Raw genomic sequence first — 23,394 nt, 5'->3', positions numbered from 1 at the left:
ACTGAAAAGAAGTAAGAAATGGTGGACCTTGAAAATGACTTTAGGTTTTCTCACTGTGCAGAATATAGTCAAACACTGCTGCAGTTAAATATTTTACCCTTTGCTCTCCCTGCGTGATCTACAATAATAATCTGCTTCATGTTGATATTTACTGCTGTGTTGCTGACAATTACCTGAAAGAGAAGCTGGGGTGCTTCACTGAGCTGGAAAAAGTTTAGCTAAATCAGAAAGTAGGACTAACTAAACAAGCTTATCCTATATCTATAAAAGGCTAAGTTGACTCAAGATATATATAAAGCTCTCGCTGGTGCCAATCGCACGTGTGTGTGTGTGTGTGTGTGTGTCCATCTGTCATTGTCGATTGTGAATTAGGTTGACACTTCTGTTATAGAGAAAGGGCAAATAGTGAGGTTAGAATGTTTCTTCTAATTAATTTCCTTTCAATGTGCACAGATTCGTGCACCAGGCCACTAGTCTTTAATAAGGATGAGCTTAACCTTTAGTCCTTCTAGTGAAGTCCTTCCCCAAGCTCCTCTATCAGTTTTCTACAAGTACACCCCCCAAGAAAAACCATGCAGCACTAAAATCACGCCTCAGGAAGAGGAAACACAAGTCCCGCGATGGCGCTCTCATACCTCGGCAAAGTCTGGGTCCTGGGAGGAGTCATTGAAATCCCGAAACATTCCTACAGCCTGCAGATACCTCTTAATGTACTTGACCTTCTCTTCATCACGACCTGGGTGGGCATTTTGAGAGGAAACAAGCAATAGATGTTAATACTTCTGGTTAAAGACTATAAGCTGCTGCCTCCACCAGCAATTTTACAGTGATAGCACTTCACTTCCACACGGTAGGCCTGCTGATGCCACAGCACTCAGGACACTAGTCTGACTCTAGCCGATCTGTTGTTCCCTGTGGACTATTAACTGACCTGTGGTTACTAAAGAAGAGGCTATGAGTGTCTCCTCCTACCTGTAAGCACTCCCCCTTCTCTTTATTATGCTCCTCAATTAGGAGCATCCTAGGCCTCAGCACATCCTGCCTCTGCCTTCACCTGGCCAGACTCCCAGCATCCCACATTATTATTGCAAACGTAACAGTCCACCCCGATCCCACAAGTCACCAGCTAGGAGCACTCCCTGTGTGCCCGGCACTGTGTGCTACACATTTTTTTTTTTTTTTATTGCTTAAAGCATTACAAAGGGTATTACATATGTGTCCTTTTTTTTCCCCCGCCCTTGACAATACCCCAGCTTCCCCTACCTCCCAGTGTCTTATGTCCATTGGTTATGCTCATATGCATGCATACAAGTCCTTCGGTTGATCTCTTACCCCCCTCCCTCCTGCCCCCCAACCCTCCCCGGCCTTCCCACTGCAGTTTGACAATCTGTGTGAGGCAGCTCTGCCTCTGTATCTATTATTGTTCAAAAGTTTATAATGGTCTCTAATATCCATGAATGAGTGAGATCATGTGGTATTTTTCCTTCATTGATTGGCTTATTTCACTTAGCATAATGCTCTCCAGCTCCATCCATGCCGTTGCAAATTGTAAGAGTTCCTTCTTTTTTACAGCAGCATAGTATTCCATCGTGTAGATGTACCACAGTTTTCTAATCCATTCATCTGCTGATGGGCACTTAGGTTGTTTCTAGATCTTAGCTATGGTGAATTGTGCTGCTATGAACATAGGGGTGCATATATCCTTTCTGATTGGTGTTTCTGGTTTCTTGGGATATATTCCTAGAAGTGGGATCACAGGGTCAAATGGAAGTTCCATTTCCAGTTTTTTGAGGAAACTCCATACTGTCTTCCATAGTGGCTGCACATTTTGAATGCATGATCTCAATCTCTAATCCCTTATCATGACCTTAGGAGACAACTACTGTTATTCTCATTCACAGATGAGGAAATGGTGGCTCAAGATGAAGTAACTTTCCCATGGAATGCAGCCAGTGAATGACAGAACCAGGATCCGAACCTGAGTTTGACGCCAAAGTCCAAAGTCTTAACTCATAGTGCTGCATCCCCAGGAATGACCCTGAATGCTCAGCACTTCGTCACAAGCCCCCGGCTGAAGGAGATAACACTCAGGAAGTACGCCCAAAGGACATGTAGTCCATCCAAGCCTCTGAATAAAACTGTTTGAAAGCCTGATCCTTGGACCCACCACACAGCAGCGTTTGTTGTTTGCTGTTTCTTTGACATGAATTGTCAAGGTCGTCAGCTTCTAGCACGGGCCTCACAAAAACCGACTGTCTGAGCTCATTAACGTGCTCATCCTGACCTGTTGTTGAGCCCACTGTTGATTCCATCCCGCGCCATCCCTCCACAAAGATGCGCAGGAGAAACTTCTCTTTGGAGTGAGAAAGCTCCACTTCTCTGAGGGGTGTGTTTGTTTCAATTTAATAGAGGCTTCAGATTTGGTGCCCGATCACTACCCGAGTGGCCCCCCTTGAGCCGCAGACACTCATCTTCGCGCTGGATGGTTCTGCAGCTTTCCTCCCGCTCCCCTCCCCGCCATCCCTTCCCCGCTCTTCTTTAGCTTGATTTCCTCAATTATTTATTCTGTCCTTTAATTTCTATATCTTTTTCACTTCAAGTCCTTTGGAAATCAAGGGTGGTAGCAATTAATCAATTCGATGTAGCTGTATCCTATATAATAAAAGGCTAATATGCAAATTGTCCCCGTGACTGGGAGTTCGACTGGGAGTTTGACCAGGGGGCAGGGCCGACCAGCAAATTGCCCATGGCCCCTCCCCCAGGCCAGTCCCGCCCCAGATCGGCCCCCCCCACCCTAATCAGGGGTGGGGCCAGCCAGCCAACTGCCTGCAGCCCCTCCTCCAAGCCCCACCCCCTATTGGCCAGCCCACCAACAACCCGCAGACCTGCCACCGCCCCCCCCCCCCCCGCTGGCCCCACCCCTGATCACCCCCCCCCACCTGGATCAGGGGTGAGGCCAGGCGGCCAACCTCCTGCATCCCTTCCCCTGCAGTCAGCCCAGCCTGATCGGCCCCGATCAAGGCAGGCTGGCCAGACCCCACCTGTGCACGAATTCGTGCACCAGGCCTCTAGTTTATAATAAAACCCTCCCCCTTTTTTTTAATGAGCTTTTCATGACAATGGTAACTCCTCCAGGAGGCTTCTCCTTGGGAAAGTCAGGGAGAAGCTGGGAGTCAGAGTCTGAAGGGGTCTTATGAGACTCATTGGAGATGGGCAGCCAGCTCTTACTTGGCCCACTACTCCTGCTGCGAAAGAACCACCGCCGTTGTAGTAAACACGGGACACGGGTGAGAACGCTGACGTCTGCTCCTTTCTCCTTAATGACTTAGTTACAATTTTCAGAGTCATATGGGAACCAAAAGGTCTCCTCTATCTTTGTCACATAGAAGGAGGTATTAAAAATAAAATTATTTCATGTTACCTTCTTGCTCAATCTGACTCAGTGGCTTCCTAGAACGTGTGGAATAAAATCCTAACTGATCACTGTGGCCTCCGAGCCTGTGTGGTTCTAGTTCCTGCCTGCCCACCCCCTAACCTCACCTCCCACGGCCTCAACCCTAGGCTTCCAGGGAATCTGAGCTTTTCCTGATGGCTGTCCCCTATCTACTTCACATCTGCTCATACCCCAGCGGTTATTTTGACTCCACAGAGAGAAGGAAGACATCTGTAAGTCAGACCCAGTGCCCTTCAAGGGCTGAAGGCTGCGCCTGCACCCCATTCTGCGCTCCATGGAACGTGACGGAGGCCCCAGCTTCTCGAGTGTCACACTCACCTGTCTGCACCAGGTACTTGATGCTAACTTCATCCACCGGGAAAAAGGCAGCGGTTGCGCCATACTCTGGACACATGTTGGCAATCGTAGCTCGGTCAGCGATGGACAACTGGGCTACTCCTGGCCCGAAGAACTCGACAAATTTTCCCACTACCCCAACCTGGCGGAGGTGCTGAGCGGCAGAATGGAAAGGAGTCAGAGTGGACAGACCACATCTAACATGCAGAACTATCACCTATCATCACCTTACAATCCCTACAGACTAACACGGATAAACAGAAACAGGAAGTTAGCTCAACATGTTTTTGATTACTTTAAAAAATAAACCTTGAAAACTAATGCCAACTGAATATAACACGGTATCCTGACCGGAAGCTGAAACAGAAAAGGGACAATACCAAAAGCACAGGCTGCTTGCACAAGTTTCTGCTTGGCTAACAGTGCCATTCGTAACAACGTCAGCATCTTTATTTTGATGAACGCACTGCAGTTATGCCAGGTAGCATTTGCGGAAGCCAGGAGAAAGGTAACAGGAGCTTTCTGTATCATCTTTACATAAACTCTCCTGTAAATCTAGAATTATGTCAAAACCGTTCAAAAAAGTAATGCCATAAACACAAAGAAAAATATTAAGAAAAGGTTTTAAAAATGTGAAACACTTTTTTCTGCGATGAGATCACTGGAAATGCCTGGAAGTGCTAAAAATAATTTTTTTTTAACTCAAATAAATGATGATTTGAGTAAGTAAATGGCTATTTTCAAGTGTAAAATGAACAAATTTCCTAAACACAGGTACAAGTCAAATGTAACCAAAAGATCCAGTCTGACTCCCCTATCTTTTCCGAGCGAGCCACCGGCCCTACAGGAAGCCAGTTCCAGGAACTGTGGACAAATACAGGGATAGGTTCTTTGGTGACGTGAAATTTTGCCACATTTTGTGTGCAAGCCTTACATTATCCCACATTTGAAGAACAATGCACAGACATCTATGATAAACTAGTGTGTTCAAATAAATCCAATTCCAAATTCCATAGAGATTCCATCAAAGGGAGACTTTTCCGGGCCTTCCCAGTATAGCGTCCATCCCAAATACCCCAAGCCTCCAAACTTACAACCAGAAAAAATTATGTTTGTGATAATAAGTCAATAATTTTTCCAATATCCTTTCAAAATAAAACTGCTTTCTTTTTGCAAAGCAAGTAAATCACATAAAAAAGATTATTTCCTAAAATGACTAAAGAAAAAAAGGGAAAAAAACCAGTATTTTCCAGTTTAGAAAAACATCTTTACAATAATGTAACTTATAGTACAGAGAAGGGAATTTAAAAAGCCCAACATTAGTCACAGAAAAAGTCTGTTATTTACACTTAAGGAAGAACCAAGGGGGAAATGTAGTAGAAGTGTAATCAAATGCAAATGAATGATTCTTACAACCTCAGAGAAGTGGTTATTTCTGGGAACAGAGAAGATAGCTTAAACTGTAAGTATTACACTTCATTTCTTAAAACATACAGAGAGAGCTCTGAAGCAAAATGTTACCATCTGTGAAGTCTATGTGGTAGGCATATGAATATCATGTTCACTTCTCTGTATTTGAACTATTTCACAATTTCAAAAGAAAAAGATCCAGCCGGCCGGTGTGGCTCAGTGGTTGAGCACCCACCGATGAACCAGGAGGTCACAGTTTGATTCCCTGTCAGGACACATGCCTGGGTTTCAGGATCGATCCCCAGTGAGGGGCATGCAGTAGGCAGCTGATCAATGATTATCTCTCATCATTGATGTTTCTATCTCTCCCTCCCTCTTCCTCTTTGAAATCAATAAAAAAATATTTTTTTTAAAAAAAGAAAGAGATCCATGAGGCAATAGAACAGGAAAATGAACATAATTACCTAAGACTTAACCACAGAACTACCCTTATCCCATCCATTGCATTTTAAAATCATCAACATACGGTTTTCTAGCATTTCCAGAACACACGGAGGCCAAGAGGGACCCATCATGTATTTCCCGTTTGTCACTGTGACTCTCCAGGACCACAGAAGAGGCAGCGTCTGTTACCTTGGTGATGGTCAGCACGATGTCAGTGGATGTGACCAGAGGGTGAGGATTTCCCATCAGCCTGTAGCCAATCACCTGGGGAAGCACCATGCTGATTGGCTGACCCAGCATGACAGCTTCTGCTTCGATGCCACCCACACCTGCAAGGAGTGGCATGACACAAGAATGCTTTCATTACTTCTCACCGTATCCACAGGCAGAATTCAGGGTCATTACCAGGCAATAAACCCAGTTACAACGTTCCTAGTTACTAGTACAGAGTTATGCTTCTAAAAGGAGCAATTATCTTCTCTCTATCTCCCTCCACAGACTTTTTAATGAGTGTTTCTTCAAGTGTGGTCCCCAAACATCTGTATCAAAATCCCCTTGATTCCACACCAACTGGACAGCAAGGGTTCAAGAACCTCCACTTGTAACACACACCCCAGGTGATTTTCACTTATTCTAAATGACCCTGACCCCTATTCCAGTTCACTCTTCCAAACAAAGGCCTGAGGCATTTTTCTGGGCATTGGAAATACAGCAGCAAACAAAGCAGGCAAAAACACCTCTCTGATTCTTGTGGTCATACAAATTCATGCTACTGGGATGTAATGGTACCAACACAAATGGACGTACAAGCTATAGTACGGAACATACGGAAGAACACTCACCCCACCCGAGAACGCCCAAACCATCGATCATGGTCGTGTGCGAGTCCGTGCCCACAAGGCTGTCTGGGTAGTAATATCCATCCTGATCGAATACCACTCTGGCCAAATACTCCAGATTCACCTGGTGGATGATTCCGGAGCCAGGGGGAATGATCCGCATGTTGCGAAAAGCCTGAGAGCCCCACTAGGATTGAAAAACGGGAAGAACACTCTGAATGCCCGAGGGGCTCCTGGGCACCTCTCCCTCGTACCCACAGACGGAAAGGATCAACCAATGGAGCAAACTCTGCCCATACCTTTAAAAACTCAAATCGTTCTCGATTCCTTTCAAATTCCAGGTCTTGATTCTTCTGTAAACTGTCTACCCTGTCAGAGAGAAGAGTTAGAATGTTACTTGTCAAATTTATTGGAGATGAATGAACAAAATGGGGTTTTTATCTGCAGGCCTGCTGGGTAGTAGTATACATTCATTCACATGGGAAAGGAAAGGTGATTAACAAAAGTAAAAGAACAATTATTTGATGAAAGTGATGTCTACAATCTCTTTAAACATGGTGGGTAGAAAATGTTAAGTGAATTTAAGTTTAAATTAATCAATCACAATGTGTGACCCACAGGAACAGACTCCAGGCATTTCTGATGACACCAGCAGCTTAGATATTTAAAGAACCCTTGTTTCTCTACTCCCTGCTCATCCACAACCTCATGACAACTTCTCTCTGGGCTGAGCCATGGCTGGACTGGCATTTCCATCTGTTTATGTTGGGAGACAGGGAGCAACCGGTGCCAGCAGGGACAGGCATTTACGGAATCATAATCCCTTCTCTCGAGAACAGAGGTCCGTGAAGACGATGGGGCCACCCAAGAACGTCTGTAAAGCTTAGGCTACAGGCTGAGGTTTATTCACAGTCACTCAGTCCTTCGGGAATGACACCAGCCACTCAGGGCATCAAGGAACTTTCCCAGGATTTTTGTAATCAAACTACATTGTGTTGAGTCAAGGTAGAGTAACTCATCGTTGCAACTTTGTGGGTTCGGCACACAGGGGGCGCTCATAAACTCTGTATCAGTGGTTCTCAACCTTCCTAAGGCCGTGACCCTTTAATACAGTTCCTCATGTTGTGGTGACCCCCAACCATAAAACTATTTTTGTTGCTACTTCATAACTGTCATTTTGCTACTGTTATGAATCGTAATGTAAATATCTGATATGCAGGATGTATTTTCATTGTTATAAATTGAACATAATTAAAGCATAGTGATTAATCACAAAAACAATATGTAATTATATATGTGTTTTCCGATGGTCTTAGGTGACCCCTGTGAAAGGGTCGTTTGATCCCCAAAGGGGTCTCGACCCACAGGTTGAGAACTGCTGTTCTATATCCTGGATTGCGGGAACATGGGAAAGGATAGTAAAATTAGTAGCTAAGACCCAGGGATGACCTCATTAATAGTTAACACTTACTGACATTCCTAGGAACCAGCCCTTCTCTACTCCCTTCTCATCCACAACCTCATGACATGAAAATGAAACTATTCTACATGTTTTACTTTTCTCATTTAGTCTCTATAATGACTCTTTGAGTTGGCCCAACTAATATCCACATTTTCCAAGAGGAAACTGAGACACAGAGAGGGTAAAAGCTTGCTCAGGACCACACAGCTAGTAAAGGGTGGAACTGGAACTCAAACCCGAGAGTCTGACTCCAGTATCGATGCTCTAAATCCCTATGCCGCGCTGCCTTCCCGTAGCTACTGCTATGGAAACAGGAGCCGTCACGGCGGTCGCGGGAATGACCGCAGCCAGCACAGTAACAGCAGGAGCTGAAGTCTAGGATTATGTCACCGGCGCCAAGTGTGAACTCACTGGCCTGGCACAGGCACCACTGTCACCCCAACCTGCAGAGGAGAAAGCTGAGGCCCAGGAAGTTTCGGCAAGTTGTCCAAGATCAGATGCAGGTAGGTCACAGAGCTGAACCCAGGTCTGAAGGTCCAGGGGCCTCTACCTTAACCCCACCGCCCTTTCCCTTCACTTACTGGTGACCTGCAGAGCCCACCTTGTGCCGCAGGTACTCAAGGGACACAACGTGCAAAAGCAGCATGTGCACCGGCCCCTGGGAGCCCAGAGCCTGGGGAGAGGCAGAACTCAACCAGGTGCTTTCAGGAGTGACCATCAGTGCTGTGATTCGGGAAATACACCCACCGTGCCTTGGGCACTCTGACCGGGCTCAGAAACGCCTTCCCAATGGGAATGTCATTGATGTAGTCTGAAGGAGGAGAGGAGGGGAGTCAACCGGAGACAAACGGGCAGGCACTCTTTGGGAAGAAAAGAACTGGAGGCACTTATTTACTCTACAAAAACCACACTCAAGTTACCCCCTTTTTCTCTTGATGTGAATATCCTCCAAGAACCGTGCTGGTGGCTTTAATGGAATTAATCCCTGGAGAGCCTTACCTCGGGGGTCCACATACCACAGCCCATAGGCCAGATGCAGTCCAACACTTGTGTGTGTGGCCTTCAAGCAGAAAATCATTTTTACATTTTTAAAGGTTGAAAAAAATAATGTGAGCAGAGACAGTATGTGGCCAGCAAAGCCTGAGCTACTGACCCTTCACCGAAGTTTGCTGATGCCTGACATAGGGATGAATGTCTGGGAAGGTGTGTGTGTTAGAGAAAGGCAGGAGGAAGGAATGGAGAGAGGAGACCCAGGACAGCGGAGCAAGGCAGGACCCCACTGCTGGCCAGGGGCAACTGTTCCCTAAGGTACTCGTCTCCTTCTCACCCGTACACCGAGGGCTCCATCCTTCCAATTCCCACCTGTCTCTTCAGGTCCAGACCCACAGGCCCAATGTATCTGGGGCATCTGTGTCAGGAATACAAACTGAATGCGCAAACCCTAACGCTTGGCCTTTCCCCTGAATCTTGTCCTCGTCTGTCTGTGCTTACTAACGACCCCCTGAGCAGCTGTGGCTATCAAAGTCTTTATTCCAGAAATAGCCTCCTCGATGGTTTCCCTGTCAGCCTAGTCAATGTACCTTTTGCAACGGTTATCAGAATGGTTCCTACAATAGATCATGCCCATCTTGAATCTGCCAATGGCTTCCCATCTTTTAAATAATATTCAAATTTCGTGCTTTGAAAAAATACTTCAATCTATCCTCAGCTTTTCTTTGTAAGCCCTCTCCTATCCTGCAGTGCAAACTTTCAGCTTCACACACACCGGAGCCCTCACCCTCTCCCCGAGCTTCTGTCCTCCTGCCTTTGCACACTCCCTTCTTTCAGAGTAGACTGCTTTTCCTGGCTTTTCTTTTGTGATAATCGCCCTGCAGGACCCAACTAGGGACCTAGGGACACTGCTTGAAGGACCTTCTGCCAGCCCAAGTCAGGATGATCTGGCCCTGGCTACATTTACTAACTGCATTAACGTTGTATGTTCACTAATCTCTTCCTAGCTAACCTGTTTCTTGAACAAATACTGGTACATAGTAGGGGTGTTAAATGGGTTTAGCTGAAAAAAAAAGCACCTTGGAACATCATTCTGAATCACAGGCAGCCCCTGCCTCTGGCACCCCATCACTTCCGCTCTCTGACCACCTGTGACCTAACTCCCAGTCTTTAGCTTTGTCCTCCCGTCCGTTGGCAGCACCTGCGGGTATCAGAGCTCCTCACAGCAGAAGCAGGGATGGAGCGGAACATGCACCCAGAGAATGCTGGGAACGTCAGGTCAGTTTGAGATAAACAACACATTTACAGGACGAGAGGAAGTCAGAAATGCTTAGGCTATTTTATGATATGTTAATTCCAGGCAAAACCTGGAATTTACTCATGAAAACAAAACATCGATTGTGCTTACCTTGGCTCAAGTAACTTAGTTCTATTTAGGAACACGAATAAACAGACCTAGGATTCAGATTTTTGCACCACTCAGAATGTCCCCAAATTCACCCAATCTTAGTGAGCTTTTAAGGTCTCCAAATGTGGTGGCCTCACAGATTAAAGAGGAAATTCCTCGTTAGTTACAGAATTTGAATTCAGATTTGGATGGCCTTCAAAGTTTCTGAGGATTATATATAATGGTACTCCAGAAATTCACAAACAGTGGAGATAAGTTTTCACACTCACAAAATCTGGTCAGAAATTGTTATGATATTCTTGTTGGGATTTTAAAAATAGTTATTTCTAAGACAACTTTGTAAAACCTTACAATAATTGTTAGTTAGATCCTCAATGCCTAAAGATGCTGTGAGGCAAATTAATATTATTCAAACCAGGCAAAGAGCTGGGAAGTATTTAACAGAAAATTTACCACCCTACCACCTCTACCCCGTTTTCCTACTTCATTTCTGGAAACAGCTGGAAATATGCCCACAGCACACAGTTCCACAAAGATTGAGACATATCCCATTCGATTCCTTATAAACATGAGGAAAGAGAATAGGAGGTCAAATTGCAAAACCGAACTCAAGAAATAAAACAAAACAACACCAATGAAAATACTTCTAACAGAAATGTTCTGTTTAATTACAAAAACACACACACAGGTCTGCTAGATTTGGGTGTCAATTTAGAATCATAGTTCACCTTAGATTTGCTGTTTTCATAAAAATATTTTTGTACTACAGTGTAAATGGAAATTCCCATAAAAAATTAAAATCAAAGTTGATAATGTCAAGGTTTAAAAAATAAAAAAAAAATCACACTGAACTTGGTGATAACCAAAAATCATTCATTGCTTAAGTCAGGAGCTCTATGAATTGTGAGGAAAGACTTCAGACATTAAAACAATTGCAATCCTGTCTCCACCAGGCCAGCAAAATGAGGTAAATCCAGCCACAATGAGAGTTTCCAAGAAGGATCAAGTTGGCCATGAATTTGTGAGGCTACTTTTTATGGCTTCTGAAGTGGGACTTTAGGAAAACATCATTAATCTCAAATAGGATATTCTGTGTATATATTTTTAACTCTTCCTTTGAAATCAAACATTAAATTAAGCTCATGTGACTTAAGAGGGGGGTGGGGGAGGGACATGTTGCCTAAGGATGGGTTTAAGAGTCCAAAGGAAAGGAAGAGCTGGCAAGCATCCAGTCTGTTTGTTCCAAGAACTGTCAGTTACGGACAAAGCAGATTTCTCTTTACCTTGGATTTATTTGGTTTGGATATTGTCAACACCAACTGGAGAATGACCAGTTTCTACATTTCTCTTGAGGCTGTATAGAACCTGCTTAAATCCCCAAAGAAGCAAATAACGGTTTCCTTTTTCCCTTTGGATTATTTCATATTCTTAAATATCTTATTATAAAACTAGAAGCTCAATGCACGAAATTCGTGCAAGAGTAGGCCTTCCTTCCCCTGGCTGCCAGCACTGGCTTCCCTCTGGCACCCGGGACCCGGGCTTCCCTCAAAGCTCTGGCTTCGTTTCGTTTGGAAGGACGTCTAGTCTAATTAGCATATTATGCTTTTATTATTATAATAGCTTCTTATTGCAAAAATAAAAAGCAATTACAATCCTAGAAATAACTGCACCTCACTTTCTAATATTTTAATCTCTGCATAACTTTTCATCTAGCTGAGATCATTCTATATATGCAATTTACACCTGCCTCATTGAGCTGTATAACATAAGCAGGTTCCAAGTGTTATGTAGCACATTATAAGTATAACTGTAAAAGTTATCTTATAATTTACTTTAAGGACATGCAATAATTTAATAAATCATTCTCTTTTATTGTATATTTAGAACACTTCTACATTTTCATTATTATAAATAATACTTTAATGAACACTATTAAATCATTAAGCTTTTTTCTGTATCTGTACCAGTTAAGCTTGGAAGTGGAAATTCCAGGACAAAGGTTATCGTAGTTTTTAAGGATCTTGATACATACTGCTTTCATCATTTCTAAATTATAGTGCTATCAGCAGTGCATAAAAATGTCTCCTTCATTACACCTTTATAATTAATAATGTTTATTTTCTAATCTTGAGTATATTGATTTCCTTTTGTTAATGTGATGTATCACTTTAGTCAATTTGCTATGTTGAACTATCACTGTGCCTCTGGAATGAACCACACTTGATCATGATGTATTTTTTTTAATGTACTGTTGTATTTGATTTGCTAGTATTTTGGTTAAGATTTTTGCATCTGTATTGATCAGAGATATTGGTCTGTAGATTTCCTTTTTTTGTGTTATCCCTGCCAGGTTTTGGTATCAAGGTAGTATTAGCCTCGTAAAAATGAGTTAGGAAGTACTGCATCTCCTCCAATTTTTTTGAAAGACGTTGAGAAAAATAGGTATTCGATTTTTTGAATGTTTGATTAGAATTCACTAGTGAAGCCATTCAGTCCTGGGGTTTTATGTCTTTGGAGGTTTTAGATTGTTTCAATTTCCTTACTGTTGATTGGTCTATTTAGATTTTCCAGTTTTTTTTAAAAAATATTTTTTATTAATTTCAGAGGAGGAAGGGACAGTGAGAGTGAGATAGAAACATCAATGATGAGAATCACTGATTAGGTGCCTCCTGCATGCCCCCTACCGGGAATTGAGCCCACAACCCGGGCATGTGCCCTGACCGGGAATTGAACAGTGACCTCATGGTTCATGGGTCGGTGCTCAACTACTGAGCCACACCATATGGGCATAGATTTTGCAGATCTTTATGATTCAGTCTAGAAAGGTTATATATTTCTAAGAACTTTTCCATTTCTTCTAGGTTATTAAATTTGGTAGCATATAGTCTTTCATAGTATTCTTATATGGTCCTTTGTATTTCTGTGGTGTCCACTGTAACTTTTCTTTCATTTCTGATTTTGTCTATTTGAGTATTTCTTTTTTTTTTCCTTAGTGAGTCTAGCCAGTTTGTCAATGTTATTCATCTTTTAAAAACTAGCTCTTGCATTAATTTTTCTATTGTCTTTTTCTTTTCTATTTCATTTAGTTCTGCTCTAGTTTCTATTATTCCCTCCCTTCTGCTGACTTTGGTCTTTGTTCTTTTTCTAGATCCTTATGTTGAAATGTTAGGTTGTTTACTTGGAATTTCTCTTTTTTCTTAAGATAGGTCTGTAATGACATAAACTTCCCTCTTTTCACCACTTTGGCTATATCCCTAAAGTTTTGATATGTCATACTGTTATTCTCATTTATCTGTGTATCTTTTGATCTCTCCTTTTATTTCTTCTTTGACCCAGTCATTGTTTAGTAGCATGTTGTTTAATCTCCACATATGCATAGCTTTTTCCACTTTCCTTTTGTAGTTGATTTCCAATTCCAATGCATAGTGGTCAGAGAATATGCTTGATGAGATTTCAATCTTAAATTTGTTGAGGCTAGCCTGGCCAAGTGTGGTTCCGTGGTTGAGCATCAATCTGGAGATTAGAATTTACAATCCAGGGCACATACCTGGATTGCTGTCTTGGTTGCCACCTGGGGGCATGCAGGAAGCAGCTGATCAATGATTATCTCTCATCATTGATGTTTCTATCTCTCTCTCCCTATTCCTTCCTCTCTGAAATCAACAAAAATATATATATATTTTTAAAAAGTTTGTTGAGGCTAGTTTTGTGTCCCATCATATTGTCTACTCTAGAGAATGTTCCATGTGCAATAGAGAATAATACATAGTCTGGTGTTCTGGGATGAAATACTCTGCAAATGAGTTTATGCCCATTTAGTCTAAGTGTGGTGTAAGACCAATACTTTCTTTTTGATTTACTGTTTGGATGATCTATCCATAGCTATCAATAGGATATTTAGGGCACCTACAGTAATCATGTTTTTTTCAGTTTCTCCCTTAAGTTCTGTTAGTAGTTGCTTTAGATATTTTGGTACTCCCTTATTGGGTGCATACTTATGGATGTGTTCTATCTTCTTGATGTATTGTCCCTTTTATCATTATAAAATGTCCATCTTTGTCTGGTTACTTTTTATTTTGCTATCTACTTGTCTTATATAAGTACTAGAGGCCCGGTGCACAAAAATTTGTGCACTGGGGGGGGGCGGGGGTCCCTCAGCCCGGCCTGTGCCCTCTCGCAGTCTGGGACCCCTCAGGAGATAACGACCTGCTGGCTTAGGCCTGCTCCCGGGTGGCAGAGGGCAGGCCCAATCCCTAGGTGCAGCCCCTGGTCGGGCTCAGAGCAGGGCTGATTGGGGAATTGGGGCGCCGCCCCCTGTCATGCACAGAGCAGGGCGGATTGGGAGGTTGAGATGCCACCCTCAGTCACACTCAGGGTAGGGCCAATTGGGGGATTGGGGCACTGCCCCCTGTCACTCACAGAGCAGGGCCAATCAGGGGGTTGGGGTGCTCCCCCCTGTCATGCACAGAGCAGGGCCCATCAGGGGGTTGGGGCGCTGCCCCCTTTCACGCACAGAGCAGGGCCCATCAGGGGGTTGGGGCACTGCCCCCTGTCACTCACAGAGCAGGGCCAATCGGGGTTGGGGCGCTGCCCCCCCCCCCCCCCCGTCACGCACAGAGCAGGGCCCATCAGGGGGTTGGGGAGCTCCCCCGTCACGCACAGAGTAGGGCCGATAGGGGAGTTAGGGCACCGCCCCCTGTCACACACAGAGCAGGGCGGATCAGGGGGTTGGGGCGCCACAACTGTCACACACAGGACAGGGCCGATGGGGAGATTATGGCTCTACCCCATCACACACAGAGCAGGGCCCGTGGGGCGGGGGGGGATTGGGGCGCCGCACCCTATCACACACAGAGCAGGGCTGATCAAGGGGTTGGGACGCCGCACCCTGTCACACACAGAGCCGCAGGGCGATCAGGGGGTTTGGGAGCTGCCCCCTGTCACGCTGATCCGGTGCCAGGAGGCCTCGCGGCTCTGCTGATCCCGGTGCTGGGAGGCATATTACCCTTTTACTATATAGGATAGAGGCCTGGGGGCCGGCTGGTTTGCCCTGAAGGGTGTCCTGGATCAGGGTAGGGGTCCCCACTGGGGTGCCTGGCCAGCCTGGATGAGGGGATGATGGCTGTTTGCAGCTGGTCACACACCCTTCAGGGTGGGGGTCCCCACTGGGGTGCCTGGCCAGTCTGGGTGAGGGGCTGAGGGCTGCTTTCAGGCTGGCAGTTGTTGATTGAAGCTCCCAACCGCTCCTTTTTTTCTTTTTCTTTTTATTCTGGGCCAGCTTTAGCTCTGGCTCTAGCTCTGAGGCTTCGTATCTGGTTTGTTTGCCGTTCTATAATCGAAACAATGTATAACTTCAGCTCTGAGATCCCGGCCTATATTTGTTAGAATGTTTCAAACTGCCAGCTCAGAGGCCAGCAAGTCAGGAGGGGAACGTTGGAGTCTGCAGTCCCTGGAGCAAGCAAGCCTCATGTTCGCTTCCAGCTGCCTGGCTGCCGGCCGCCATCTTGGCTGACAGTTAATTTGCATAAGGACATGCTGATTAGCCAATGGGAAGGGTAGCGGTCGTACGCCAATTACCATGTTTCTCTTTTATTAGTGTAGATGGCTACACCTGCTATCATTTTCTACCTTTTCACTTTGAGCCTATCTTTGTCTTTGTAGCTTAGATGTATCTCTTGAAGGCAGCATATGGTTGGATTTTGTTTTCTGATCCAATTGCCACTCTGTTCCTTTTTATTGATGAATTCAGAGCATTTACATTGAGGGTGATTATTGATGTATGAGTATTTCCTAGAGCCATTTAAACCTTTTGCTTTCTGGTAGCTCTGTGCCTCTATTGGTTTTTCTTTTGGGCTTCTGTCTGTTATTTTAGTTTGGTGGTCTTCTATAATGTTTTCCTGGTGTTTTTTTTTTTTTTTTTATGTTAGATTTTTGTTGTTGTTGTTATTGTTGTTGTAACCACTAGGTTTATGTAATAGAAAGTTTCATATATGCAGCAGTCATTTTGCTTCTGGTTGCATCTTATCTCTATTGCCCTGTGCAAATTCAGACCTTTCCCCGCCTCCTTTTATATTTTTGTCACAAATTATCTTTTTTATGCTGAGTGCATTTCCAAATTGCAGTAGCTATGTCTTTTCTTTTTTAAAAATGTTTTTACCTCTTTTAATCCTTACACTACATTGAAGGGTATAATATCCTACAAGATTGCAATTTCCTGTTTCTGTCTGTCCATGAGTCATCTTACGCATGCCTGTTTATTTCAGGTAACCTCCTTCAGTATTTCCTGTAATGCAGGACTTGTGGTGACGAATTCCCTTAGCTCCTGTGTATGGAAAAGTCTTTATTTCTTCTTCATATCTAAAGGACAACTTGGTTGGAATATTATTCTTGCCTGGTAAATTCTCTCTTTCAATAGTTTGAATATTTTATTTCACTCTCTCCTAGCTTGTAGGGTTTCTGCTGAAAAATCCGATACTTTAATGAGATTTCCTTTATAGTTTATTATCTTCTTTTCTCTGGCTGCCATGAGAATTATTTGTCATTAATTTTCGACAGTTTTAATATATGCCTTAGAGAAGGCCTTTTTGGATTGAGATACTTAGGTGTTCTGTTAGCTTCTTGGATTCGAGGATCCATCTTCCCATAGATTTGGGAAGTTCCCTTTGACTATTTGTTTGAACAGCCTCTCTGTTCCCTCTCCCTCTCTTCTCCTCCTGGCATACCCACTATTCTTATATTGCTCTTTCTGATGGAGTCCAATAGTTCCCTAGAGTTCTTCCTTTTTATTTTTTACTCTCAAATCTTTCTTCTTCCATCTGTGCCATTTCTAGATTTCTATCTCCAAAATCACTACTGTTCCCTCCATCTAGTCAGCTCTTCTTCCTAAGCTCACTAGTTCATTCTTCATCTCTTTTATTTAGCTCTTCAGCTCCTAAATTTCTATTTGGTTCTTTTTAAAATTTTCAATCTCTTTGGCTTGTGGATTTTATTTCTGAGTTCATTAAACTGCCTGAGTTTTCTTGTATCTCACTGAGGGTTTTTTTCAGAATTGCAATCTAGAATTCTCTGTCACTTAAGTCACACATTTCCCTGTCTTTATTTTCTGGAGATTCTTCATATCCTTTCTGAGCTGCCTTGCTACCTTGGTTATCCGTGGTATTTGATGGATTGTTTCTCTGCCGAGGCATTTATGGGAATGGAATCTGCCTTTTTAAAGAGTGTTGAGCGCATCTCTGTCAGCAGGTTGATAGGAAGAGGTCTTTCTTTTGGTTTCCAGTAGGTGGCCCTGAGGCATGTTTTTATTTCATCTTGAAGAGCTCTGGCTTCTCAGCTCTCTGGAGGGCAGTGGAAAGTGCCCTGTATTCCCTGGGGAGGTGGGTGTCCCCTCACCTGGTCACCTGGGTCTCTGGGCATCACCCTCAGGGGTAAATGTGGTGGGCAACAGTGCTCCCCGCCGGTGGAGTCCCGCACTGCATTCGGCAACTGCATGCTGCTGCCTGTGCTGCACTAGCTAAGCCTCTGCAGGACTCAGCTGCAGTGGGTTGGGATGGGCTGGGCTGGGAGAGGCCAATTCATGCATTTATGGCTTTATTCTCCTCCCACTAATAGCAGCTGCCACAGCTCTAATTCCAGACTTCTGTATTTCTACTCGCCACTGGGATTAGCCACAGCGTGTGCCTGCTGTGCAGGGAGGAATGTGCTTCTCCAGTTCTCAGGGCTGCAGATCCTGTGCTCTGTAACCCACACTTGCTGCTAGAGCTTCTGCTGGGGGCAGGTGTGAGCTTTGGGAGGGGGAGGGAAGGCAAGCTCTGGGGGGATGGGAGGGGGCTCTATGGCTTTGTTTAGTGCCTGGTAATGGCAGATGCTGATCCACAGCTGCTGCAACTGTCTTATCTCTGCCCATTACTGGGTTCAGCTGTCATATGTGCTGGCCACTCAAGCAGGAATTGATTCTACCCCCTACTCCTCAGGACTGCAGAGTGTGCCCACCGTAACCGATTCCTCCCGCTCCCGAGCCCCGCAGTGAGGTCCAGGCTGCGTCTGTGATCCCTATCTTTCTTTGTTCCCCCTCTTCCCTCTTCCCCTTGGCTCTGACTCACCCACTGTCAGATGCTTCAATGTGTGGATCTCCCAGACGTGCTTGTGTGTTAAGCAGGGAATCCTCTGTTGAATTTCAGCTGTTCAACTTCTAGCTTCAAGGGGAGAGGTCAGAAGGACCTCTCTCAATGCCATGCTGATGACATCACCTTCCACACCCCCCTTTATATATTAAAAATATTAACCCTTGGACATATTTGTTGCAAATATTTTTTCAAGTTATGTCCTGTTAACTTTGAAGACATTAAATCTATAGATTTCCCCCCTTTTTGTTTTATTCATTGCTTCAAAATTTAGAAAAGTATTTCTCATAAAAATATTTGACAGATGTTCCTGAATTTTCTTCCAAATTTTATGATTTAATTTTCTAATATTAATGCTTTAATTCATATGAACTGCTACATCTATCAAATAATTAATTTTCCCAGCATTATATGCAGAATAATTATTTATTTCCTCACTGATAATTGATAAGAACTTTATCTAGCTATACTTCTAGTTAAGATACCAGCTTTCTAGCAGGACCTGGCTGCCCTCCCTTGTGTTATCTTGCAAATACTTCTATGACTTTGGACTTAATTGTGTAACTTGCTTTGATTAATGTCCTTGTGACTAGAAGTGAACTTATGCCAGTCCTGATCTAGCCTCAATATATTGTGGGTTCCTGCTTGCCTTCGTGAGCCTGTGAAGAGTTGCTTTCTCCTTCAACCTGGGCCCTAGCAGAAGCACACATGGAGTGGTGCTATCCCAGCTGCTCTGCACAGGTGCAGTGCAGTGTCAGCAGCGGACCCAGCCAGGGCTGAATGAAGCAGAGCTGCCCACTGCACTCAGCTCAGATCAGCTGACCTCCCAGTCACCTTGTAGACATGTAAGAAATAAATTCTTATGGTTGACTGCCACGGAGATGTTAGCATTATTGGAAGAATCACAAACAATAGAAAAAAGAACAAAGGAGAAAAAAGGCATAGGCATTATAGAAACCGACACGGAGAGGGGAGATAGCCAGATATAAAATAGTTACTTGGGATTAAAAAAAAAAAAGGAATAAGGATCCAGTGGTTAAAAACAACAAACCTTAACTCTTAAAGTCAAACAAGTACTTGCATTGACAAATTCTCATGGCAGAAATTCACGTGAATGTTTTTCACTCAGACTTTAAGCTGGATTTAAACACAGGCTGCTCACCCCAAGAAGTAAACAGAAAAAAGGGGGGGAAAAAAGAAAAAAGCTTTTAAAAAATTTACCCTCACCCCCCCCAATTAAAAAGCTTCACTGAAAAATCTATATTAAGTTTGAGTTTTCCTAAATATTCATTTTAAATATTTTCTTCATTTATTTAATTACACACACACACACACACACACACACACACACAGACTTACACTCCAATATTCTGCACAAAGCAGAAAACCCAGGTATTCGTGTTAATCTCTCACCTTCTGTTGAAATCAACTTGGATGGAATGATCAATTACAAGGTCAGCAGGACAGATAGGGTTGATTTTCTCCGGATCTCCTCCTAACTTTTTCACAGCGTCACGCATTGCAGCGAAGTCTACCACGGCTGGCACACCCCTAAGGAAAGAAGGCATTAAGCAGAAGAGAAATCTGTCAAGCATGTGTCATTGAGTTTTTTAGTTTTTGTCTCCGCTGACAAAAAATTGGCAATGAAACTCTCATCAGTGGACCTAATGATGACTTAGAGAAGTGAAAGTTTCTGAACACATTTCCTTGAGCAGAAATCACACAAGCAGTAAGTGCCATGACTGAGTCGTATCTCTGTGTGCAATTTTATCACTGCATTAAAGTGAACAACCAACATGGTCTAAATAGAGAAACTCTGGGCAAGCTGGTGCTTGAAAACTCTGGAACTGTTACTACCATGACTGTTTCCCATTCACATGGTGGGTTGACAAAGACCTAGAGAAAACATATGAGAACAGATTCAACTTCAGACCAAACTTAAAGGAATGAATATAATTCAGAAAAATAAGCTATACATCAAATGTACAAGTGAATCCTTCCTTTTTATTATATTAGAGTATAAAATTTGGGTATTTTCCATAGAAAAACAAAATTGGGCCTCCAGAAGGAGTAAATTAATATCATTTAAAAATAGAAAGGTAGTGAGTGCTAGCTCACAAGAGAGGCCGATGGGGAGCAAAGATCTCTGGGAACAGCAGGATGTGAACTGGGGCTTAACAGCAATAGGTCAGGCCTTGCGAACTCCTTATCACCCCTCAAGGGACTGCACGTCAGTGTTCAAGTACAGTGTTTGAAACTTGTCTCCCTGAGTGGCAGGACGTGGGGGCGGGGGGCGGGGGAGGAAGATTCCAAGACAGCTCCACTCCTATGTGTCTCCTCCTTCGCTGGCACATTAGGGACTGCAGTCTTCAAGACCAAGACAGTGACCTTTGTCACTGGAAGAGGCGGCGGGAACACATCCCAGCTTGCCTGAAACTAGCTCTTGCTGACTGGGATCAGTAGTTCCCTTTCGTTTTCAAAAGTGTCTGGTTATTGGGTAATAAATTATATAGTCACTGTGGCTGGCTTTTTATTTAAAGCTTTCTTTAAAGTCTGACGAGGGAGGCAGAGAAGAGAGCAAAGTGACATGAGGCTCACGTGAAGTCCTGCAGGATGACCCGAGCAGGCTTAAATGGCACTTCTATGTTCTTGTGCTGCATGACATTCCAATTTAGGATATTTTCAATGTCATCTTTCTTCACCAGAAATTGATCACAGTTCCGAATGGCTGCCTCCAGGAGAACTCTAATAGAAAATGGTAAGCGTCCTAGGATAAAGGAGAAAGAATAACAAAACAAACAAAAATCATGAGACTCTTTATCATAAGAGAGCTTTAAAGCCCATCTACACTAATAAAAGAGAAACATGGTAATTAGCGTACGACCACTACCCTTCCCATTGGCTAATCAGCATATCCTTATGCAAATTAACTGTCAGCCAAGATGGCGGCCGGCAGCCAGGCAGCTGGAAGCGAACATGAGGCTTGCTTGCTCCAGTGACTGCAGACTGCAACTTTCCCCGCCTGACTTGCCGGTCTCTGAGCTACAACTCTAAGAAACTATGTTGCAAAACAAAACCCCAGAAACCAGCTTTCGGCCAGCCGGGATCTCAGAGCTAGACTTACACATTGTTTCGATTATAGCAGTGGAAGCCTCAGAGCTAGAGCCAGAGCTAAAGCTGGCCCAGAATAAAAAAAAAAAAAAAAAAAGAAAGAAACAAAACAAGGAGTGGTTGGGAGCTTCAGTCAATTGCCAGCCTGAAAGCAGCCCTCAGCTCCTCACCCAGACTGGCCAGGCACCCCAGTGGGGACCCCCACCCTGATCCAGGACACCCTTCAGGGCAAAGCAGCCAGCCCCCAGGCCTCTATCCTATATAGTAAAAGGGTAATATGCCTCCCAGCACCGGGATCAGCAGAGCAGCGAGGCTCCTGGCACTGGATCAGCGTGACAGGGGGCAGCGCCCAAACCCCCTGATCACCCTGCGGCTGTGTGTGTGTCAGGGGGTGGGGCCACAACCTCCCTATCCGCCCTGCTCTGTTCATGACAGGGGAAGGCACCCCAACCCCCTGATCAGCCCTGCTCTGTGCCTAATAGGGGGGAGCTCCCCAACCCCCTGATCGCCCTGCGGCTCTGTGTTTGACAGGTTGGGGCGTTCCAACCCCCTGATCGGCCCTGCTTCGTGTGTGACAGGGTGCGGTGCCCCAACCTCCCTCCCCCCCACACAGGCCCTGCTCTGTGTGTGACAGGGTAGAGCCATAACCTCCCCATCAGCCCTGCCCTGAGTGTGACAGTGGCTGCGCCCCAACCCCCTGATCAGCCCTGCTCTGTGGGTGATAGAGGGCGGCGCCCAACCCCCTCCCCCAACAGGCCCTGCTCTGTGTGTGACAGGGTAGAGCCATAACCTCCCCATCGGCCCTGCCCTGAGTGTGACAGTGGCGGCGCCCCAACCCCCTGATCTGCCCTGCTCTGTGGGTGACAGGGGCAGTGCCCTAACTCCCCTATCGGCCCTACTCTGTGAGTGACAGGGGGGAGCTCCTCAACCCCCTGATCGGCCCTGCTCTGTGCGTGACAGGATATGGAGCCCCAACCCCCCTGATGGGCCCTGCTCTGTGCGTGACAGGGGGCAGCGCCCCAACCCCCTGATTGGCCCTGCTCTGTGCGTGACAGGGGGTGGCACCGCTACCTCCCCATCGACCCTGCCTTGAGTGTGACAGGGGGCGGTGCCCCAACCCCTCAATCGGCCCCACCCTAAGCGTGACTGAGGGTGGCATCGCAACCTCCCAATCTGCCCTGCTTTGTGCATGACGGGGCGGCGCCCCAACTCCCCAATCAGCCCTGCTCTGAGCCTGACCAGGGGCTGCACCTAGGGATTGGGCCTGCCCTCTGCCACCCAGGAGCAGGCCTAAGCCAGCAGGTCGTTATCTCCTGAGGGGTCCCAGACTGCGAGAGGGCACAGGCCGGGCTGGGGGACCCCCTCCCCCCCCCCACGAGTGCACAAATTTTTGTGCACCGGGCCTCTAGTCTCTATATAATCTAAACTAATAAAAGAGAAACATGGTAATTAGCACTATGACTGCTACCCTTTTCATTGGCTAATCAGTGAGTATATGCAAATTAACGGTCAGCCAAGATGGCGGCCAGCAGCCAGGCAGCTGGAAGCGAACATGAGGCTTGCTTGCTTCAGTGAAGGAGGACTCTAATGTCACCCCCGCCTGCGCTGCTGGCCTCTGAGCTGGCAGTTTGAAACTTTGTAACAAATATAGAAGCTAAACAAAACCGAAGGGATCTCAGAGCTGAAGTTATACATTGTTTCAATTATAGAACGCAAACAAACCAGCAGCGGAAGCCTCAGAGATAGAGCCAGAGCTAAAGCTGGCCCAGAATAAAAAAAAAAAAAAAAAAAAAAAAGATAAAAAGGACAGGTTGGGAGCT

General features: G+C 45.0%; 1 protein-coding gene across 2 annotated transcripts in view; it reads right to left on the bottom strand.

The window, feature by feature from the left end:
• Positions 1-23,394, bottom strand: part of ACO1 (aconitase 1) — a 68,339-nt gene that overhangs the window by 19,211 nt on the left and 25,734 nt on the right. For both annotated transcript variants that reach the window (XM_070400834.1, XM_070400833.1), the window contains exons 3-9: positions 21,062-21,230; positions 19,877-20,014; positions 6,783-6,852; positions 6,487-6,670; positions 5,834-5,973; positions 3,773-3,944; positions 636-736 (exon numbers count right to left, since the gene is read on the bottom strand). In XM_070400834.1, the coding sequence (XP_070256935.1) occupies positions 636-736; positions 3,773-3,944; positions 5,834-5,973; positions 6,487-6,670; positions 6,783-6,852; positions 19,877-20,014; positions 21,062-21,230 (974 nt within the window). The remainder of the gene's footprint in view (positions 1-635; positions 737-3,772; positions 3,945-5,833; positions 5,974-6,486; positions 6,671-6,782; positions 6,853-19,876; positions 20,015-21,061; positions 21,231-23,394) is intronic.

The sequence above is a fragment of the Myotis yumanensis genome, unplaced genomic scaffold (genome assembly GCF_028538775.1).
Source record: "Myotis yumanensis isolate MYYU_CA2020_CCGP unplaced genomic scaffold, mMyoYum1.0.hap1 SCAF_21, whole genome shotgun sequence".
NCBI classification, from domain to species: domain Eukaryota; kingdom Metazoa; phylum Chordata; class Mammalia; order Chiroptera; family Vespertilionidae; genus Myotis; species Myotis yumanensis.
Note: the sequence above shows the minus strand (reverse complement) of the source record. Positions and strands in the feature narration are given on the sequence as shown.